The sequence below is a fragment of the Amblyomma americanum genome, chromosome 2, assembly GCF_052857255.1.
Source record: "Amblyomma americanum isolate KBUSLIRL-KWMA chromosome 2, ASM5285725v1, whole genome shotgun sequence".
In the NCBI taxonomy this organism is placed as follows: Eukaryota; Metazoa; Arthropoda; class Arachnida; order Ixodida; family Ixodidae; genus Amblyomma; species Amblyomma americanum.
The window spans coordinates 205,871,818-205,891,643 of record NC_135498.1 but is presented as its reverse complement, the minus strand read 5'-3'; the positions used below and the strand labels follow the sequence as shown (position 1 = coordinate 205,891,643).

Genomic DNA, 19,826 nt, shown 5'->3' with positions numbered 1-19,826 from the left:
CGGCAGGAACGGGCAGCGCGTGCGCCAAGTAACGTAATTTTCCGCGTCCGCCCTGTTGCCGCAGATTCGGCAGGAACGCGCAGCGTACGTGCAAGTAACATACTCTGCCGCGTCCGCCCTGTGGCAGCGATTTCGGCAGGAACGGGTAGCGCACGTGGCAAGTAACATACTCTGCCGCGTCCGCCCTGTAGCAGCGAATTCGGCAGGAACGGGCAGCGCACGTGGCAAGTAACATACTCTGCCGCGTCCGCCCTGTAAAATCGAATTCTGCAGGAACGGGCAGCGCACGTGGCAAGTAACATACTCTGCCGCGTCCTCCCTGTAGCAGTGAATTCACCAGGAACGGACTGCGCACGTGCCACGTAACAAGCTCTGCCGAGTCCGCCCTGTATTATCTAATTCTCTAGGAACGGGCAGCGCATGCTCCAAGTAACATACTTTGCTGCGTCCGCCCTGTATTAGCGAATTCGGCAGGAACGGGCAGCGCACGTGGCAAGTAAATTACTCTGCCGAGTCCGCCCTGTAGCAGCGAATTCACCAGGAACAGGCAGCGCACGTTCCACGTACCAAACTCTGCCGAGTCCACCCTGTATTATCTAATTCTCCAGGAACGGGCAGCGCATTCGCCAAGTAACATACTCTGCCTCATCCGCCCTGTAGCAGCGAATTCGGAAGGAACGGGCAGCGCACGTGCCACGTAACAAACTCTGCCGCGTCCGCCCTGTAGCAGCGATTTCACCAGGAACGGGCAGCCCACGTGCCACGTAACAAACTCTGCCGAGTCCGCCCTGTATTATTGAATTCTCCAGGAACGGGCAGCGCATGCGCCAAGTAACATACTTTGCTGCGTCCGCCCTGTATTAGCGAATTCGGCAGGAACGGGCAGCGCACGTGGCAAGTAACTTACTATGTCACGTCCGCCCTGTTGCAGCGAATTGGTTAGGTACGTGCAGCGCACATGGCAAGTAACATACTCTGCCGCGTCCGCCCTGTAGCAGCGAATTCGGCAGGAACGGGCAGCGCACGTGGCACGTAACATACTCTACCCGCGTCCGCCCTGTAGCAACGAATTCGGCAGGAACGGGCAGCGCACGTGGCGAGTAACATACTCTGCCGCGTCCGCCCTGTAGCAGCGAATTCGGCAGGAACGGGCAGCGCATTCAGCAAGTAACATACTCTGCTTCATCCGCCCTGTAGCAGCGAATTCGGCAGGAACGGGCAGCGCACGTGGCAAGTAACATACTCTGCCGCGTCCGCCCTGTAGCAGCGAATTCGGCAGTAACGGGCAGCGCACGTGCCACGTAACAAACTCCGTCGAGTCCGCCCTGTATTATCGAATTCTCCAGGAACGGGCAGCGCATTCGCCAAGTAACATACTCTGCCTCTTCCGCCCTGTAGCAGCGAATTCGTCAAGAATGGGCAGAGCACGTGGTAAGTAACATACTCTGCCGCGTCCGCTCTGTAGCAGCGAATTCAAGAGGAACGGGCAGAGTACGTGCCACATAATAAACTCTGCCGAGTCCGCCCTGTATTATTGAATTCGTCAGGAACGGGCAGCGCATGCGCCAAGTAACATACTCTGCCTCATCCGCCCTGTAGCAGCGAATTCGGCAGGAACAGGCAGCGCGTGCGCCAAGTAACATACTCTGCCTCATCCGCCCTGTAGCAGCGAATTCGGCAGGAACGGGCAGCGCGCTTGGCAAGTAACATACTGTGCCGCGTCCGCCCAGTAGCAGCGAATTCACCAGGAACGGGCAGCGCACGTGCCTCGTAACAAAATCTGCCGAGTCCCCACAGTATTATTGAATTCACCAGGAACAGGCAGCGTATGCGCCAAGTAACATACTTTGCTGCGTCCGCCCTGTATTAGCGAATTCGGCAAGAACGGGCAGCGCACGTGGCAAGTAACATACTCTGCTGCGTGCGCCCTGTAGCACGAATTCGGCAGGAACGGGCAGCGCACGTGCCACGTAACAAACTCTGCCGAGTCCGGCCTGCATTATCGAATTCTCCAGGAACGGGCACCGCATTCGCTGTCTAGCTAGCCGGTGGGCGGCTTCTGCGTTCCGAACGAACTCCTCAGCGCTGGCGACGGACGGACGTACAACATTTGGCAGTAACATTGCGTCCAGCAGAGTAGTAGCTTCGCGACCATGCACCAAACGGAACGGCGTGATGCGCATCGTCTCTTGAAAAGCAGTGTTATTGGCGAACGTGACCTAAGGCAAGATTGGGTCCCAGTTCTTTTGGTCGGTGTCGACATATATGCAAAGCATGTCGGCAATGGTCTTATTGAGCCGCTCAGTCAGTACTTTTGTTTCAGGATGGTAGGCAGTGTTTCGACGGTCATTGCTGCCACTCAGACGCATAACTTCATCAGTGAGGGCTGATGTAAAAGCCGGGCCTTTATCATTTAAATCTACGGCAAGGGCATCGTGACGGAGGACATTGTTAAATATGAAAAAGTTCGCAATTTCGACAGCGGTGCCGCAGGAAAGGCCTTTCCTCTCACAATACTGGGTAAGGTAGTCGGTGGCAACTATAATGTACCTCTTGCCCAATGATTGTGTCGGAAATGGTCCCAGCAAATCCATGCCGACCTGGTGGAAAGGAATTCGTGGCGGGTCAATGGGCATAAATAGGTCGGCCGACTTCTCAGGTGGAGTCTTGCGACGTTGGAACTCGCGGCAACACTTAACATAGTGCTGACCAACTGTAGCAAGCCGGGGCCAGCAATACCTCTGCCATATCCGTGGGAGAAAGCGTGCCAGAAAAGCCGATGTGACCGGAAGAAAGCTCGTCGTGGCATGCGCGTAGAACTTCGTCTCGAAGCACTGTTGGAACCACGAGCAGGTACGGAGTGTCCGTGGGTCCGTAGTTTCTTTTGTAGAGGATGCCACCGCGCAAACAGAACGACGACAGCCCACGTGTGAAGAAGCGAGGCGGCGACGAGGTGTAGCCTTCGAGGTGCTCTATAACGGGTCGTAGCTCGGCGTCATCTCGCTCTTGTTGAGCAAGGACGGACGTGGTTAAAATGCCAAGAAAAGCGGGATCTTCTTTCGTGTAAGCAATTGTGCACAGGAATGGAGCACGGGACAGGCAGCCTTCGTCGCTGTGTTAGTTGCCCGACATGTACACGATGGTAACATCGAATTCTTGCAACCGGAGGCTCCAACGCGCTAGCCTCCCCGATGGGTCTTTAAGGTTCGCGAGCCTACAAAGCAAGTGGAGATCGCTCACAAATCGAAATGAGCGACCATACAACTATGGGCGGAATTTCGTCACCGTCCAAACAACAGCAAGGCACTCATTTTCCGTGGTAAAATAATTCGCTACAGATCGCGACATAGTGCGGCTTGCATAAGCAATCACGCGCTCAACACCATCTTGCCACTGCACGAGGAAGGCACCCAGACCGACGTTTCTGGCATCGGTGTGTAGTTCCGTGTCCGCGTCCTCGTCGAAGTGGCCAAGAATGGGCACAGTTTGAAGGCGGCTCCTGAGGTCGTCGATGGCCTTCTGCTGTTCTTGGGTCCAGATGAAAGGTTGCTCGTCCCTTGTAGCAGCGAATTCGGCAAGAATGGGCAGAGCACGTGGTAAGTAACATACTCTGCCGCGTCCGCTCTGTAGCAGCGAATTCAAGAGGAACGGGCAGCGTACGTGCCACGTAATAAACTCTGCCGAGTCCGCCCTGTATTATTGAATTCGTCAGGAACGGGCAGCGCATGCGCCAAGTAACATACTCTGCCTCATCCGCCCTGTAGCAGCGAATTCGGCAGGAACAGGCAGCGCGTGCGCCAAGTAACATACTCTGCCTCATCCGCCCTGTAGCAGCGAATTCGGCAGGAACGGGCAGCGCGCTTGGCAAGTAACATACTGTGCCGCGTCCGCCCAGTAGCAGCGAATTCACCAGGAACGGGCAGCGCACGTGCCTCGTAACAAAATCTGCCGAGTCCCCACAGTATTATTGAATTCAACAGGAACGGGCAGCGTATGCGCCAAGTAACATACTTTGCTGCGTCCGCCCTGTATTAGCGAATTCGGCAAGAACGGGCAGCGCACGTGGCAAGTAACATACTCTGCTGCGTGCGCCCTGTAGCAGCGAATTCGGCAGGAACGGGCAGCGCACGTGCCACGTAACAAACTCTGCCGAGTCCGGCCTGTATTATCGAATTCTCCAGGAACGGGCACCGCATTCGCCAAGTAACATACTCTGCCTCATCCGCCCTGTAGCAGCGAATTCGGCAAGAATGGGCAGAGCACGTGGCAAGTAACATACTCTGCCGCGTCCGCCCTGTAGCAGCGAATTCAAGAGGAACGGGCAGCGCACGTGCCACGTAACAAACTCTGCTGAGTCCGCCCTGTATTATTGAATTCGTCAGGAACGGGAGCGCATGCGCCAAGTAACATACTATGCTGCGTCCGCCCTGTATTAGCGAATTCGGCAGGAACGGGCAGCGCACATGGGAGGTAACATACTCTGCCGCGTCCGCCCTGTTGCAGCGAATTCCATGGCCAGGATTCTGGTTCATCCGCTCCTAGTTCACAACGCCGCCACCACGGGCCCCATGAAGTTGAGAGAGAGAGAGAGAGAGAAATAACATTTATTAGCACCCGTCAAAAGGATGATGGGTATCCGAGGCGCCGCTCGGTCCCAGGCATGAAGTTGAGCTCCTCCTCCTTCTCTTGCATTCTTCCTCCCGGTTTGAGAGAGAGACGCTAGTAAGCTTCGCCCATTGTCCGCTTTGTGTGTCCTCCCCTCAAGCCAAGCTCCTCGGGAGGGGGGCACCCTTCACGTTTCTGTTTTGTTTTTGTTTTTCCACCCAGCGTGTTCGAAACGGGCTGACTGTGCGGCACCCCTAGTGTGTTCCTTTACTGCGGTGCAAGAAAAGAAAGAAGTCGGGTTGGGGTTGAAGCGGCGGACACGCCCCGTCTTTGTCCGACTTTGAGGGGCCATTTGTCAAAAACTACTGGCGGTATATATGCACATCACACAAGATATGGCTAAATGTTCCAGAATTGTGCCAAGGCCCAGCTATCACTCAGTGAGTCCAGAGCACAATGCGTGGAATAGAATTTTTTTAGCGCTGCACCCAACTTCTCCCCGTTGGACGGTCTGTGTCTTCATGGTAAATGGTGTTTTGCTGTACAGAAAATCTGATGACTGGTGACAGAACAGAACTCGCGGCCGTATAAGCATCAGTAAGAACCTTGTGTTGCGCATTTGTTTACACGTCAGTGTTTTTATTTTTTCGAAAGAGGTTGCAGTTATAACCTGACTCACCATAATTGTCAAGTTGTTTCGCAACGGGGAAAAAAATTACGGACAACAATTAAGTCTACTGACGAGCTGTGAAGGAGAAAGCTTGCAGCGTGGTGTTCGGCTGCGGCGATGGCGTGCTGCTCTAATGCAATGGCCAGCCAAGCTGATCAGTTCACGCCGCCCGAATGGAACCCAAGCAGCACGCCAATATCGGGCCACCGTTGGCATATCATTGGCGAAAATTGGCGCGAATATCGGCCCTTCATTGGCATTTAGGCAAATCGCAACTCTTTCCAAGCATGGCCCAACATTCCCGCCAAGATTGGGCCGATGTTCAGCCAATCTGAATGCCAAGAATGGCCCAAACATCACTGCCAATATAGGGCCCAATATGGCTCCAGTATGGCCGAATAGTGGCTCCAATATGGCCGAATAGTGGCTCCAATATGGCCGAATAGTGGCCCCAATATGGCCGAATAGTGGCCTTTCGGATACCGGCATATCTTGGCTACCTCTAGGCATTTCCATTATTTTCAGAGACCAGTGCAGAATTATCGCATGCATTTAGAGGTCCCGTCCGTGGCTTTCAATACCGTGCAACTTCTAGCTGTATATATATGCAATTGGTTCGAACTCCCATTAAAATTTCAAAACTGCATGCAGTATTTTCATTGCATATGTATTTTGATTTGCAAACAATATTTCATGCACATTTTTTACTTAATGTCCAGCAGCTACCAAATGAATCAAGCAAACAGGAATTTCAGAAAAATGTTTTTTTATTTCTCATGTGCCCGTGGGGCAATAACCCATGTGGCAAGGGTGCTACGTGGGGTGGCTGGGCGTGACGAGGAGGCTGTGGGGGGGGGCAGGGGAAGGGGCAGAGCTTGGGTAGAGGGTGGCTGGGCGTGAGGAGGAGGCTGTGGGGGGGGCAGAGCTTGGGTGGACCCCTGAGGGGGACAGGATGGCCATGCCTGGAGGGGTTGCAGGGCAGGAGGCTGAGGGCGCGCCTGGGCAGGGTGCTGACCCAGCACAGGGGTTAGCAGGTGGCGCTTGAGCGTGAGACTCAGGAGGCTCTAAAGTTTGGGCATAGCGCCTCTTTCGGCCGCCCCCTCGGTCGCACGCACCGGGCAGCCACCTGCCAATAAAACCCTGTGCTGCCAGGATGTCGACACCCTGCCTCTCGCAGATGGCATCTGTGCAAGGTGAGTGTGCATTAAGACCAAGAAATGCAACTTTTAAAACGATACACTTCCTGCAAGCATATGGAAATCCAAGTTCATGATTTGACACAGAAAAACCACACGTTACTGACACGCAAGGTATCCCAACAAACAACACAAGTACTGTACAGTAGTGAAATGCAACAAAAATGAGCTATCATGAAGGCACTGCAGTCAACGTCAAAGTGGCCATTGCAGGGAAGTTCATGACAACGGATTACAATATGACAAATGGAAATGATTGGTTTGATTGAGGGCATCTGCTGCTTCTTTATGGAGTTTTATGACTAAGACCCCCAAACTAATCACATAAACACAGCAACAGAATATTCATCAGCTGTTATAAAAAATTACAGTAAGATACAGCAAGAAAATAGCTTGGAAAAACTTGTACATGTTTAAAAGCAGGAATCTCAATATTTCTAAATTAAAAGCTACAGCAATTCAAAATCAGGTATACCTGTTGCCACCCTGCACAGCTTTGTGCCAACGAATGGCCGTTTTCCTTTCCTCCCCCGCAGGCTGAATAGTCTCTGTACAGCCACCCCCATCACAGCACCCATGACATTCGCCGCCACCTCCTTTAAATTGTTTCCGCCTAGGCGGAGAAGCTGCTTCTTCTGAAAGGAAAAATTTGCAGTTGCCCAACGGTTATTTCACATGAAAAATCACATTCTATAACCACTTAACTTGTAGAACGCAATAGCAAAGACAACGGTGTGACTTCGAAAGTAATCGTAGTATACCTGCTACAACACAGCAGCAATTATAGTGTTTTTTTTACACCTCATGTGAAACACTTCTTACATTTTGACCACCGTAACAGCATCAAGAAGTTCAATATTAAATTGTTTAGCACTCGTAAGGGAATACTCCACGGTGATTCATGTCTTATGCATCACTACAGGGAAAATATACAACTAAAATTAGCATCTATGGTTCTTGAAACTGTCCTGGTTGGAGTGGAGTACTGCACTTCAATTAATGAAAGGCATAAAAAGCAATAGCCAGGCAAAAGACTGATCAAAGCTGTCTCCTTAATTGGAAAACAACGAATAATGTAAAAAATTAGCTCCAAAACAGCACTCCCAGTCAATCGTCTCAAACCAATAATTAAAATAATTTGTGTGCCACCTTAACTCAGCCAAACTTTGTGAACAAAATACATACCAAAAAATAGACTTAACATTACACTACACTAGCTTCATGAGGCTCAATACTTTGATGGAATGTGCCACAAATAGTATAGTAGAGCATAACATAGTCCTGTGATTAAATAAATCAAGACAGCCTTAAAATATCTCTTGAAAGCATTGTTAGCAGCACAGATACAGTACTCTGTAATTCAAACTTCAAGGTAACAGAGATTTTCGTCTGAATCATCAGAGTTGCACCCTCATATATCCAAGCAGGTAAACCTTGCCTTAGTACCCCATCAGTATCAGTGAAGAACTTGCTCATGTGGCCAAGAATGTGCTATATGTCAATGACAGCATATAATTACTAATCAAAATGTTAATTACTCTTGTTAATTCTCGCCCTGTTTCCTTCGCACCTTTTCCATCAGCTGAAATTGTGCTATATACCCCGATACAGCTGTGCTGTCCGTGTTAATTTCTTTCCTTTGTACCATCTTGTGTGCTTTGTTGCAGAGGTCATGAACCCTATAGTTGATGCTTTTAAACGAATATGCCATGTGAACTACAAGCACTGAACTAGTAGGAAGCTAATGACAACAGGCCTGACCTACCACTAGCTGCCGTGAAAGCGGCAATGGGGATTAATTGCATAGTGCCTGCAGTCCGCTTATAGCCAAGGATCTTGATAAGGAGCACACGGCTGCGCTTGGGAGCTTAGAAAGTGCACTAAATAGGGTCTATTTTGAAGAAACGTTCAATCCGATTTTAGAAGGAACAGAAACAATGCATTCCTTTCAAATGTAGAAGAAGCAAAAACAATTAAGGCACTTATTTCGAATAAAAAAGAAACAAATGTTAATTCTGTACGAGAGTTTGGATTTTTCACTGTAATACAGGAATTAGACTTAGTATAAAGTAATCTATGCAACTGTCATGTTCGGTATAAGTGGGCGCGACTGTTTCCGGAATTTTCAGTTGTAATAAAACAGACTATTAACAATGTCACAGTAACCCTACTATGTGCGGACTTTTCAAAATTCATCCATTCCCACTATATTAGCTGAAAACTTATACAAGAACAGCATGATTATGGCTTAGGCATGGCAAGCATCTACTTCTGGGGCTCAGATTTTTCAATAAATATCTCAACTATATACATTAAGCACCCAACAGACTACTGTAATAAAACATTGAATGAAAAATTAAATTACCAGGGCAGCTGCTACTCTGTCATCTCTGACAGCAGCTTCTGCCGCCTCAAAATCTTCAATACTGAAGGCTGGCAGCTGAGGGCACAGTGGCGGGAGGGAGCTCACAGGAGGAGACGGCGACCGTGTCCTCGGCTCTTGCCGAGCTTGCTCCAGCCGGCTCACCCTCTGCAGGATTTCCCGCTGCTGCTGCCGTATTTCTAGCAGCAGCCGCAGCACCTTGAGCATTGTCGCTGAAACGAGCAAGGTTTCCAGTGAGGGCAGGCTTTCACAGCAGATGTATATATTTACACCTCAAGGACGCAATATGAGCAATATACTGCATTTACACGCTTGCAAGTCGACCTATTGTTTTCAAATTTGAAAATCCGAAATGCGGGTGTTGGCTTGCAATCGAAAATCAGAGCATGGCACCATAAATAAAGGGGAGACAAACTAGCATCAGGGATGATGCGGTAAATGAAATTTTATGTTTGCTCCACAGCTCTGCCCAGAATTTTCTGCATGGTTCTTGAGAACGATTTTTCGTTTTCCTTTCTACTTTTAGCTGTATGCTCAGCACTCTTGGGAGTGTTGATAGTTGATGAAAGGGGCACTGTTCCAATTGCAGTGGAACTGCCACTCAGAACAGCAACGCTTGCAGGGAGTGCCGGTACCTGATGAAAACCTAAAAACAGCGCCATAAAGACAGACTAGAAGATGGGCGAGCGCTGTTTTTGGTTCTTCACTGATGCACCAGCTCACTCTGTTGTTGGTTCTTCTGCAGCTGACAAAAGAGCTGATGCCACGCACACAGTTTCTCTGTGGCTGTTTGATGCATGTAATGTCTCCTGGCTACATATTTTACCAGTTTGTAATGCGGTGCTTCATCAATTGTGCTCAGGGCCAAGTAATGGCGCGTTCACACTTGGTGGACATTCGGCAGAGAGAACGAGCGGAATCCGCTGCCGCGGCAGAGATTGCGCCGAAATACCAAGCGGTAAGCCTGATCGGTCCAGGACCGAATTCTGCCACCGGAAAAAAAATCCGCCGAATCCCGTCAGCCAATAGGAAGGAGAGTACGAAGTTCGGCAACAAACATGGCGACGCCCTTCGGTGCGGGACGCCTCGTTTGGGACTGAATTCGTCGCTGTTACTGCCTGTTTGAGCGCGTTCAATGCCCATAAAAGCGCCAGCGCTCTTTCGCTTTGTCTCATCTCACCCATAAAAAAAGTGTGAGTGATAAATGTGTTCTTTTTTTATTTTAGGTGACGATCCTTTCCTTTTTTAAAAAGGCTTGAGAGTAACCACCAGATGGCGCCACTAGGCTAATCTTATGTATTTAAAAGCGACAATGCTAGAAATGGCGTAACGTCTGGCAAAATAGCTGCATTTAGCGTAAGTAAGCGTGCATACAGTTATTGTACGTAGACAGCATGGATTAACCTCTTGCCATATCTGTGTACGCCTTGAGCAGACGACACACAGACGATGAGCGCAGACGAGGTGGTTGGGAAGTGTGAACGATGCAGCTTTTTCGGTGGCAGAGGATTTCGCTTGCTCTCTCCGCCGAGTGTCCAAGAGTGAATGCCCCTTAAGCATTCGGTGCTTCTTCACGAATATGTTCAAGATGGCTGTCATCCTTCAGAGAACAACTGCGCACCTGGCCGCAAGTTTGACATATCAGGACGGGTAATGCAAATGTGGTGGATGCCTCGAGGGAACATATTTGTGGCTGTTCTACACGATGTCATGGTGAGGTTGTTTGTGAAGTGCGAGATTCTGCAGGATGATGAACTGCTGTGGAAGATTTCACTGGACGTCAGAACAATTAACACCCTGTGGGACTGCAGCATCGATGATGGTAATGTAAACCAACACTGGGCGTCAACATGCTCTGCATTAAGCTACTAAATTGCCATTGATTCCACCACAAGGCACAGCTGCTCTATCCCTTGCAGATCTATATATCAAAAATGCACCATGCACTGACAATGCCTTAGTTAAAAATAGCTGCTCTGAATACTGTTCCTTCTATGTACCACCAGTTTTCTATTCAGCTTGGTTGCCATTTTGATTGCCGTCACATCATGGCAAGGATGGAAACAGCCATAAGTGTATTCTTCCATTGTGACAACAGCTGCCAGTGGTAGTGAGAAAGCACAGCAGGCTGGGCACATAAAAAATATATGCACAAAAACTAGAGAAACTGTATAGAGTACAGTGACCACTTTGCAGTCCTGAGCCACAATCTGTAATGTTTGTTTTATTTCTATTGGTCCGTCTTTAAAAGGTTGTGGCTTTCTAGTGGCATAGGCCAAGGGAAACAACAATAACAGAACCAAAACCGCAATCCAGAACCAAAAAAAGAAATTAAAGGAAACAAACTGCTACTCGCCGGGAAAACACACTGCAACTAGTTAGTAGGAATGAGATAGAGCTGTGGAAGTGTCAAGTAGCAAATTTTATCACCGCTTAGGTTCAGTACTTCTATTAAGAATTACTTGCAGCAGGCATATTTATACAAACAGTGGTCATTTTCAAAGCACACGTTTTGAAATATCCACCAACTAGGTCTCCTTTAAGGCAAAACAGAACTTCTACCAAGGCCTGTTTAGGCTCATACTTCAAAAAAATAGATTCTCATCCTATCCTCTCACTGCATTCTCGTCTTTTCAGGCTCTTCATATACAAGTAAAGAAAGCGAAAAGCCTTACGATCGCTAGTTGCTTCCTCCACATCCTCAAGGTCACCTGCAGTGGAGGCCGAACCAGCCGGGCAGCCCGCAGTGCAATTTGCAGCAGCTGGTGTGGCCGCCTCCATTGAGTGGCTGCTAAGCAGGGCTGAAGTTGGACACGAACATGAAGCATTAGTGTTGATGCAGGAAGAACGGAAAAATTACTCAGTATAACACAGGTAATGCTACACAGATAATGCCAAAATGCTACATCAGCACTTCTGCTGAAAGGATACATATATATACACCGTAACTGCCTCGTACAGAATTAGCATTAAGCATTTATGAGCTCCCATTCATTAAGACCATGCTTGTTCAGGGTGTCATCTCATTCTACCAGATTTAGTAATTTAAACTGCTCCTTTATTCTGGCGGACCCTCAAAAACACAAAAAGCCTTAACGAAGCTGTATGCTGCCCCAGCTGGTATCATGCTGCAAATTTTAAAGCACAAGAACTCGAATGAGAGAACCGCAGAGTTGAGTTGTATGCTACAGGTGGGATTAGCCTTGCTTATTCTGCTGGCAATTGATTACATTCTGATGAATTACAATTTTAAAATTCTCTCCTGCCTTTGGCAGTTACATTGTGCAAGTCAATGCTGACTATGACTTCACAGGTGGGCTGTTAATGAAAAATGTTTATAAACCCAGTTGTGAGCAGCGTTTGTCCCATCCAGTCCTCTTGTCCCTGTCTTCTGTGCACTTTTAAATTTTCAGTACAAAAACTATATTCTACCTTCCATCCTTTGCTTGAAAACAATGAAATGCTAAACTTCATGACTCAATTTTTACAGTACCTCACTACAATTGCTCTTCTCGGCAAACCTATCGTTGCAATGTTTTTTTAGGTGCCTTTTAAAATTGCCAGTCTCGCCAATGTAGACACTGTCACATTCGGAACACGGGACGCCGTAAACAACGCCCGGGTACATTTTTCTCAGAAAGAACGTCTGACATCAATCACCGCATGCTTCGGTCTTCTGAGGGTACAGCGCATGCCTACACAGGTGTGACTGGTGATTTTAAAGGCGCCAAAAAGAACATTGTAACAACGATAAAAACCAAGAAGTGATCTCTAAAGCTACCACCTAATACTGTATCAACTGGCCATGACATCGTCTAAGGATAGGGCACACGTGTTGACAACTGAAAGAATCTGTTCCGTTGCCTTCACCTCAAATTGTTCTTCAGCCCTTGAAAATAACTTCTCCCTCTTGAAAGGTTTTCAAGGACTCGCATGGACTCTGTGGTAAAGGGGTTTTTGCTATGCAGGAAAGCAGACTTAATGCAGTTTTGCAACAGGGTCTTAATTGAGCTCAAATTCATGAGTCACCCATATGCATTTTTTGCGATCAATAAAAAGCAGGCACGGCTAGAGGGTGGGTGTCCCCCCTTTCTCCTATGTGATATTACCATAAATTCACTAAGCCATAACTGAAACAATGCAAATCTAAAGGCTAAACACAGATAAAGGCTTACAGGGTGGTGATATCAGCCGGGGTGGCGATGGCAGCTGGGGTGGTGGCGACGGGAGCCGGGGTGGTGGCGATGGCAGCCGGGGTGGTGGCGATGGCAGCCGGGGTGGTGGCGATGGCAGCCGGACGTCAGGCCCATCCGGACCTTCATTGCCTAAAACAGAAAAATGCGTGCATATTTTGAATATGCATTAATTTTACTAATGTTTAAAAACTTAGGATTTTCCACTTACCAGAAATTGCAGAGCTTTCCACTGCAGAGCTCATCTCATATTTCTTAGCTTTTTTCTCTGCATTCTTGTATGATCCTGCAAAAGGTTAGAGATCAAACACCCAACTCAAGTGCAGTCCACACTAAAATTGCTGCTTCACATGAAAATAAGGCAAACATTTAATGCAACAATTCCTGGATATTACTTTTAATGCAATAATTCCTGGCTATTGCAAACACAAACACTTTACAGTAGGCATCTTGAAGCAGCCTGTGGGCTATGAAAGGAAATGTAGGGAAGGGATGTAGATTATCATGTGACCTTGGTGGCCAAGCACACAGCCTCTGTGGTAGCATCAGTGGCCTTTGCTGCATATGTGGTTTATTTCCTGCTAGGCTGGAAGGTGGTAAACGATAATGCAACTATATTGAATTATGAAACCAGCCAGGCACCAAAATTCTAGAATACAGACCTTATAAGTTTTTCCTGTGATTAGCTTCTAGCTTGCGCTGAAAGAACTTTTAACAACGGACTACTTTGTCGTGGAGGCATTCTGTGCAGTGGCCCTGAATGTGGGCAGTTTCACTGCGGTACCGTCGATGCCAAGAGGCACTGCTTATACAGGGTGGCCAGTTTTTCTAGCACAATAGCCCCACCATCCTTCAACAAATCTGTAGTTACCGCGTCCTACGCAGCTGCTTTCCCCTTTTTCATAGCTTCTAAAGCTTTCTTAACCTCGGTCTTCGTTACTGGCAGAACGTTTGATTGCTCTTCTCTACTGCCAATCTCATTGTCCTCACTACTCTGAATAATGTATAGGTCAGTATAGAACTGCTCTGCTACTTTGACAAACTTGTCCATATTAGTAATGACATTGCCCCCTTAATTGTCCCTAAGCGCCTATATATCTGATCTCTGCCTACGCCTAATCTTCTTGTCACTGCTTCCAGGCTGCCACAGTTCTTTAAGAATGCTCGATTTTCTCCATATTATACTTCCTTATGTCGTATACTTTACGCCTGTTGATCAGCTTTGATAGCTCTGCCAGTTCTATCTTGTCTGTTGGGTTGGAGGCTTTCACACTTTCTCATGTCTTAATCAAATCTTTCATCTGCTTGGATAGTTTACTGGTAAAGAACTTCTTCCCTGCACTCCTCCCCCTGAACTACTTCTTCACTGCACTCGGTAATATCTCTGAAATTTTATTGTTCACTGCGTCTACACTGAGGTTGTCTTCCTCGGTTAAAGCTGAATATGTGTTCTGTAGCGAAATCCTGAATTATTCTACCTCCCCTCTTACCGCTAATTTGTTGATGGACTTCTTTACTAGTCTTTTCCGTTCCCTCTTCAAGTCCAGACTAATTTGAGACCTTACCAATCTGTGGTCACTGCATCACACCTTTCTGATTACTTCCACATGCTGCACAATGCCAGGGTTAGAACACAGTTTGAAGTCAATTTTATTTTTAGTCTCCTCGTTAGGGCTTTTCGATGTCCACTTTCGGCTCTTCCGTTTTCTGAAGAAAGTATTCATGATTCTCAAGTTATTGCGTTCAGCGAACTCAATACCTACCTTCTGCTATTCCTAGTGCCAATGCCATATTCATCTACTGCCTGGTCTCCAGCCTGCTTTTTGCCAACATTGGCACTGAAGCCTCCCATTAGTACAGAATACTGCATTTTTACTTTCCCCATTGCCAATTCTACATTTCACAGAAGCTTTCCACTGCCTGGTCATTATGACTACATGCAGGCGATTAGGCCTGTGGGAAGACAGCTAGCCGTTCTCATGTGGGCTCTGCAAGAAACAGGCAAGCGTTGGCAAGGCTGACATTCAGTTGATCTACTTAAATTAGGGCATGAGGCAGGCACTTGTGTGTGTTGAAAGCTTCCGCAACGCACACTGGTGACACACTAAGCTATCTGTGTATAAAAGACAAAATCTGTGTTAATTTTTTGTAAGGCTTTTAATGACTGATCACCAACCACGTGCAGTAATTTTGGTTTCAAAGCTGCCCCTGTCTTGTGCGCCCAATGCTTTTGCTTACTTAAAACTAACAGGTACATGCGCATGCATCGACTGACACCACAGCTTGTTGGTGCGCACTTTCAAATGATGCGGTAGACATCAGTGTATACACAGATCACTGCATATTATTCGCCTAAAACCGCTAAATAATTTATACAGTTGACTCCCGATATTTTTAAGCCGCTTAATTGGAATTTCCAGTTAATTAGAAGTGAAGCATATTTTGGTCCCGTCAGTTTAGCATATAACCCTACAGAAGAAATCACTCGATAATTGAACATTATTATATAGACTGGGTTCCTGATAACTGCACTGTCATGGTGCAGCAAATGTTGCAATGCAGAGAGACATCCTCCTGTTTGTATGATTTCTCTGTGCTGCTTGCTGGCAGCAGAAAAATTTCATAATGATATCAGCAGCTCTTCTATCTCATTACTTTCAAGCAATTCGTGGAACAGCGTTACAAATATATATTGTCACAGCAAAAGTGATGCAAGAAAGTACCAGTGGAGCCTTCAAGTGACAAAGCAAACCACCCGATTCTGTACACCTATCTTTCTTCGACTAGTTCACAGTGCCACTGCAATGTGGAGTCAAATTTCATGCACATTAGCAAAACATTGTAGTAGATAAGCTTGTTAGCATGAAATCCATTTGCAACAAAGGTCGATGACTGCCATAAAAATGGAACGGCTAAAACAGACATTTTGGGGTTTCCTTCGTTACAGCAAGGTTCAACTGAATATTTTTAAACATCAGCAATTATTCGCCAATTATAAGGCTCTGATTTCCAAATTCAAGAGCGCACACTGCCGCTCTTGAAGGCCTTCGAAATCACCACCAAGTTTCGTGCTGCTTCACTGTCTCAATACATTATACATGGCCCGCATGTCGCATTCAGTGCCCATCGGTTGCCAGGCGGCCATGCTGTGCTGAACCACTGCCAGACTGCCTCTAGCTTACCGCTGCCTCTGTTTGCTCACACAGAGTTGATTCCCGTCCATCCGCAGCTTCACTATGGTTTTGTGCATTATCCTCAGTGGCTCCAATCATAGCGACAGGTACAGGCACAAGAAGAAGCAGACTAACATGAACTTAGCACAAGAACTCCAAGATCCCAGAGCACAAAGAGCTGCAGGTTGTGGCTGGCTCGGACTAAGCAAGAGAATTTGGACCCCAAGAGTCTCAATTTACAAGAGTACAGAGTGCACTTTGTGACAGATAAGAGGTTTGGGTCGTGAACTTAATGTCTGCAAAGCTATGGTGAGCAAGGACTACACCCTGAAGAAGTGAATGTTTTTGTTTCGAGTGAAGCCATCTGACTTGTTTGACAACCCAAACACAGACTGGGCCCTGCGTCGCTGCATATACCTTGGCTACAGCACTAGGCAAAGTGGTTCATCACCACGGCCACAGCCAGCAACAACGGCAGAAAGGACAGCATGCTGAGGCCGAGCTTTAGGTATCGTAGACTCGTTGCAGACAGGATCCTCGACCAGCAGCTCGTGAAATATTTTTGTACCTCCAATGATTTGAGGTTTCCATTCTTTCTAATGTCACAAAGCTGGAAGAGTAAACTAGATAGTTCACGATCCCTGTGGGTCACTTCAGACCACATCATCATCTATCATTGCATCGTAACCCGGCCACACTATGTATGCATGCATATTGTCGCACATTTCCACCTTTTTTGTGCAGCGCACATGCACCGATCCAGCAAGTTCAAAGTAATAACCTGCATTGAATAGCCAATTCCCCTGTGGAGGCAGCATGACGCCTGAAAGGATAAGGAAATAATCCAAAGCATCTAAGGAGCAGTCAGGCCACGCAAGGCGGACGGTCTGGGATCGAGTGGTTTGGCGGCATGGCCGCCAGCGCTTGATAGGAGCAGAAGTCACGTCACGAGCAAGCCATATATTGACTCAATTGCTGCTGCAGCTAACTGTGCAGCAACTAGTGTTCATCTCCTGAGTCGTAGACAATTGGTTTGAAAGTCATTGAAATGCCCATGTGATAGAGATATCTTTTCAATCACGAGCGATAAACTTGGACAAGAACAAAGCACAGTCAGTCCTAAATGTTTTCAAACCTGTAGAGTCCAGTGACCTGGAAAACTGGATATCACCATAAAACAAGGCATTGCAGTGTTTGAGATCACATGCGAATTTGGACTGGCAATCGCTTTTGATGCAGATGAAGCAATGATATCAGCTCACAAATGCATGTGTGCATCATTCATTAGCCTCCGAGTTTTGAAAAGATTAGTCACTTGACAGGCTAGCAAAAGGCGCCCGTGTGCTGTGAAGTGTTGGCGCACGTTAAAGCCGGTTAAAAAATCCGGGACCCTCCAATACAGCGCCCGTCACAGCCCATGCGTCGCTTCGGGATGCTAGACACCACAATTCACAATTGCACACATAGCGTTATCCCGGCAATAAAACCACTTACTGCATGTTGTGACGACAGCGACTGGGCAGCGGAACCACTCGCACCCTGGGGCGGATGGGTCCGCCTCCTCTCGAGCGAGGCGGATTACCTCCGCGGCTCGCCTTTTCGGCCAGTGGCAATGCTGCCAGTCGTGGGACAGCCACCCGACAGGGACGACAGCCAAGCTGTCGTCCTCCATCGGGAACTTCACTACCGCAAACGGTTTTGGTGGCATGCTGCAAGGAGTAAAGCGATGCAAACAAAGATTAGTGCGTAAACTGATTTTTCACAAGCTCGCTCGCCCTATTCTCATGTTCCTCTCGCACGAAGGTCTCGCGACACATCTCAGAAGCAATACAACGCAGCGTTAAGAAAATAAGTGCATGAAAAAGGCATACAATTGAAGGTGCACATGTCGGTCCGAACCCATGTGGCAAGCTAGCCTCCCACATGACTATAAAATAGTACAATTACAGAACAGGGCAACAAATGACGCCTCTCCCCTTATTGCTACTCATGACAGTAGGCTCATGAGGAAACAAAAGAAGCTACTAACAAAAAAGCGTAAATACTTACGCAAGTGGCGGGCTTGAAGATCACGGGAAAACACGATGTATACACAGCGACGACCGAACAAAGAAAGAGATGGCATCCGTCGGAGCGGTCGGACGGGCAGCAAGGGTTGCCAGATAGCTCCAAGCACAGGTAGCCAAGCTGGCCTCCGTAGTAGCCCAAATAAAGCCAAAAAACTTTGTTTTTGCATGGAAAACTCCTTAGCCATATTAAACTATTTTTCGCAAGTATATCTACATAATACTATTAGAAGTAGCGCAAGGCTTGCCTGCAAGCGAGTTCATGATTAAGCAAATGTGGTGTTTATCATAAACGTCGTGTTTTATTTTTTTCTCAAAGCATAGCAGTATCGGGAAAATAACAACACGCAAAAAACATCGCACAATAAACTCACTCAGTAATGATATGCATTCAGCAATGCATATAGGTACAGCTCACGACATTTTCACTAAACACAATAAAATAAATACACTACAATAAATTCCAAGACAAACTCTAGTACAGAGGTTGCGGCTAGACAAGATATAGCACAATAGACGGAAGTAGTCTAGAGAGGGATCTCAGGCATCGTGACCTGATTCGAAGGGGAAAAGTTTGGCCCATACATGGTCAGTGACCTTCAAATTCATCAGTATCATGCCTGACCATGGAGACGAACTTTCGTCGAGCCCTAGCATATATGTGTTCCCATTGATGTCTGAGCTGGCATTATCTTTGTTGTCCCTACCGTCATCAAACGCAGCCACCGAACAAATGTTCAGCCAGGTCTCGTTCACTATAAAACCTACCTGCGAAATAGAATGTAGATCTATAACAAGACTTTGCAAGCGCTCCTCCATGTACGTGAAGTTTGGTATGGCCGGGAATGGAGGCTGCTAGGATTTTAAACCGGCCAAGAATTTTTGTCCCGTCTCAGCCCTAAGACTTAGCTGAGCATTTGTTTGACGGCTGCGTTTGATGACGGCAGTGACAACAAAGAGAGTGCCAGCTCAGACATCAATGGGAAAGTCCGTCTGGAGGCATGATATACTGATGAATTTGAAAGTCACTGACCATGTCCAGGTTACGATAGACGTTTCTGAACCCATACGTACGGCTCATCATCTCGACATGCGCGGTCATGTGACCTTCAACTTCTTCAGCGGGAACGTCTATCGGCTTTCCAACATTTTTTGCATTTATCACGCAGAACCGGGTATTGTCTGACAGATCGTCAACTTTCGTTTGAGCACGCGATTGTCAGATTCGATTGCATAAATTGACTTTGTTGCTACGAAATCACCGAATGGACAATAGACAAAACCGATGGAGTTCGGGTCGGCGCCGGTCACTCAGAAGCTTTAGGTTCGCAGTAATGCCTCTTCAGCTCACATTTAATGCAGGAAAAAAAAGAAGAAACGCTGCGGCACCTATCCAGCAGGAAACGTTTGTCAGAGATGCTGATCAGGGGAAGATATTTCGGGGCTGTCTAGAAAAAACCCTACCGCATGCCCTGAAATGTAACATATGTGCTGCTCCCATTCGGTGTTGTCGTTCTGCGTAGCTGCACGCAACTCAGCG

At 47.4% G+C, this 19,826-nt stretch overlaps 1 protein-coding gene across 1 annotated transcript; it reads right to left on the bottom strand.

The window, feature by feature from the left end:
* Window positions 1-6,032: 6,032 nt before the first annotated feature.
* Window positions 6,033-19,340, bottom strand: LOC144122113 (uncharacterized). The gene is made up of 8 exons (XM_077655634.1): window positions 18,270-19,340; window positions 17,715-17,929; window positions 13,259-13,333; window positions 13,030-13,179; window positions 11,530-11,655; window positions 8,837-9,066; window positions 6,947-7,106; window positions 6,033-6,459 (listed from the first exon to the last, which is right to left on the bottom strand). Exons 2-8 carry the CDS (start codon window positions 17,926-17,928, stop codon window positions 6,089-6,091), a joined length of 1,326 nt encoding a protein of 441 aa, XP_077511760.1. The 5' UTR covers window position 17,929; window positions 18,270-19,340; the 3' UTR covers window positions 6,033-6,088.
* Window positions 19,341-19,826: the final 486 nt, after the last annotated feature.

Excerpts from the sequence above, each read along its gene's own strand:
- LOC144122113 (XM_077655634.1), bottom strand. The coding sequence starts at position 17,928 with ATGCCACCAAAACCGTTTGCGGTAGTGAAGTTCCCGATGGAGGACGAC. Across the intron at positions 13,334-17,714 it reads CGCTGTCGTCACAACATGCA|GATCATACAAGAATGCAGAG; the intron begins GTAAGTGGTTTT and ends AACCTTTTGCAG. Across the intron at positions 9,067-11,529 it reads GGAGGAAGCAACTAGCGATC|CGACAATGCTCAAGGTGCTG; the intron begins GTAAGGCTTTTC and ends TGCTCGTTTCAG.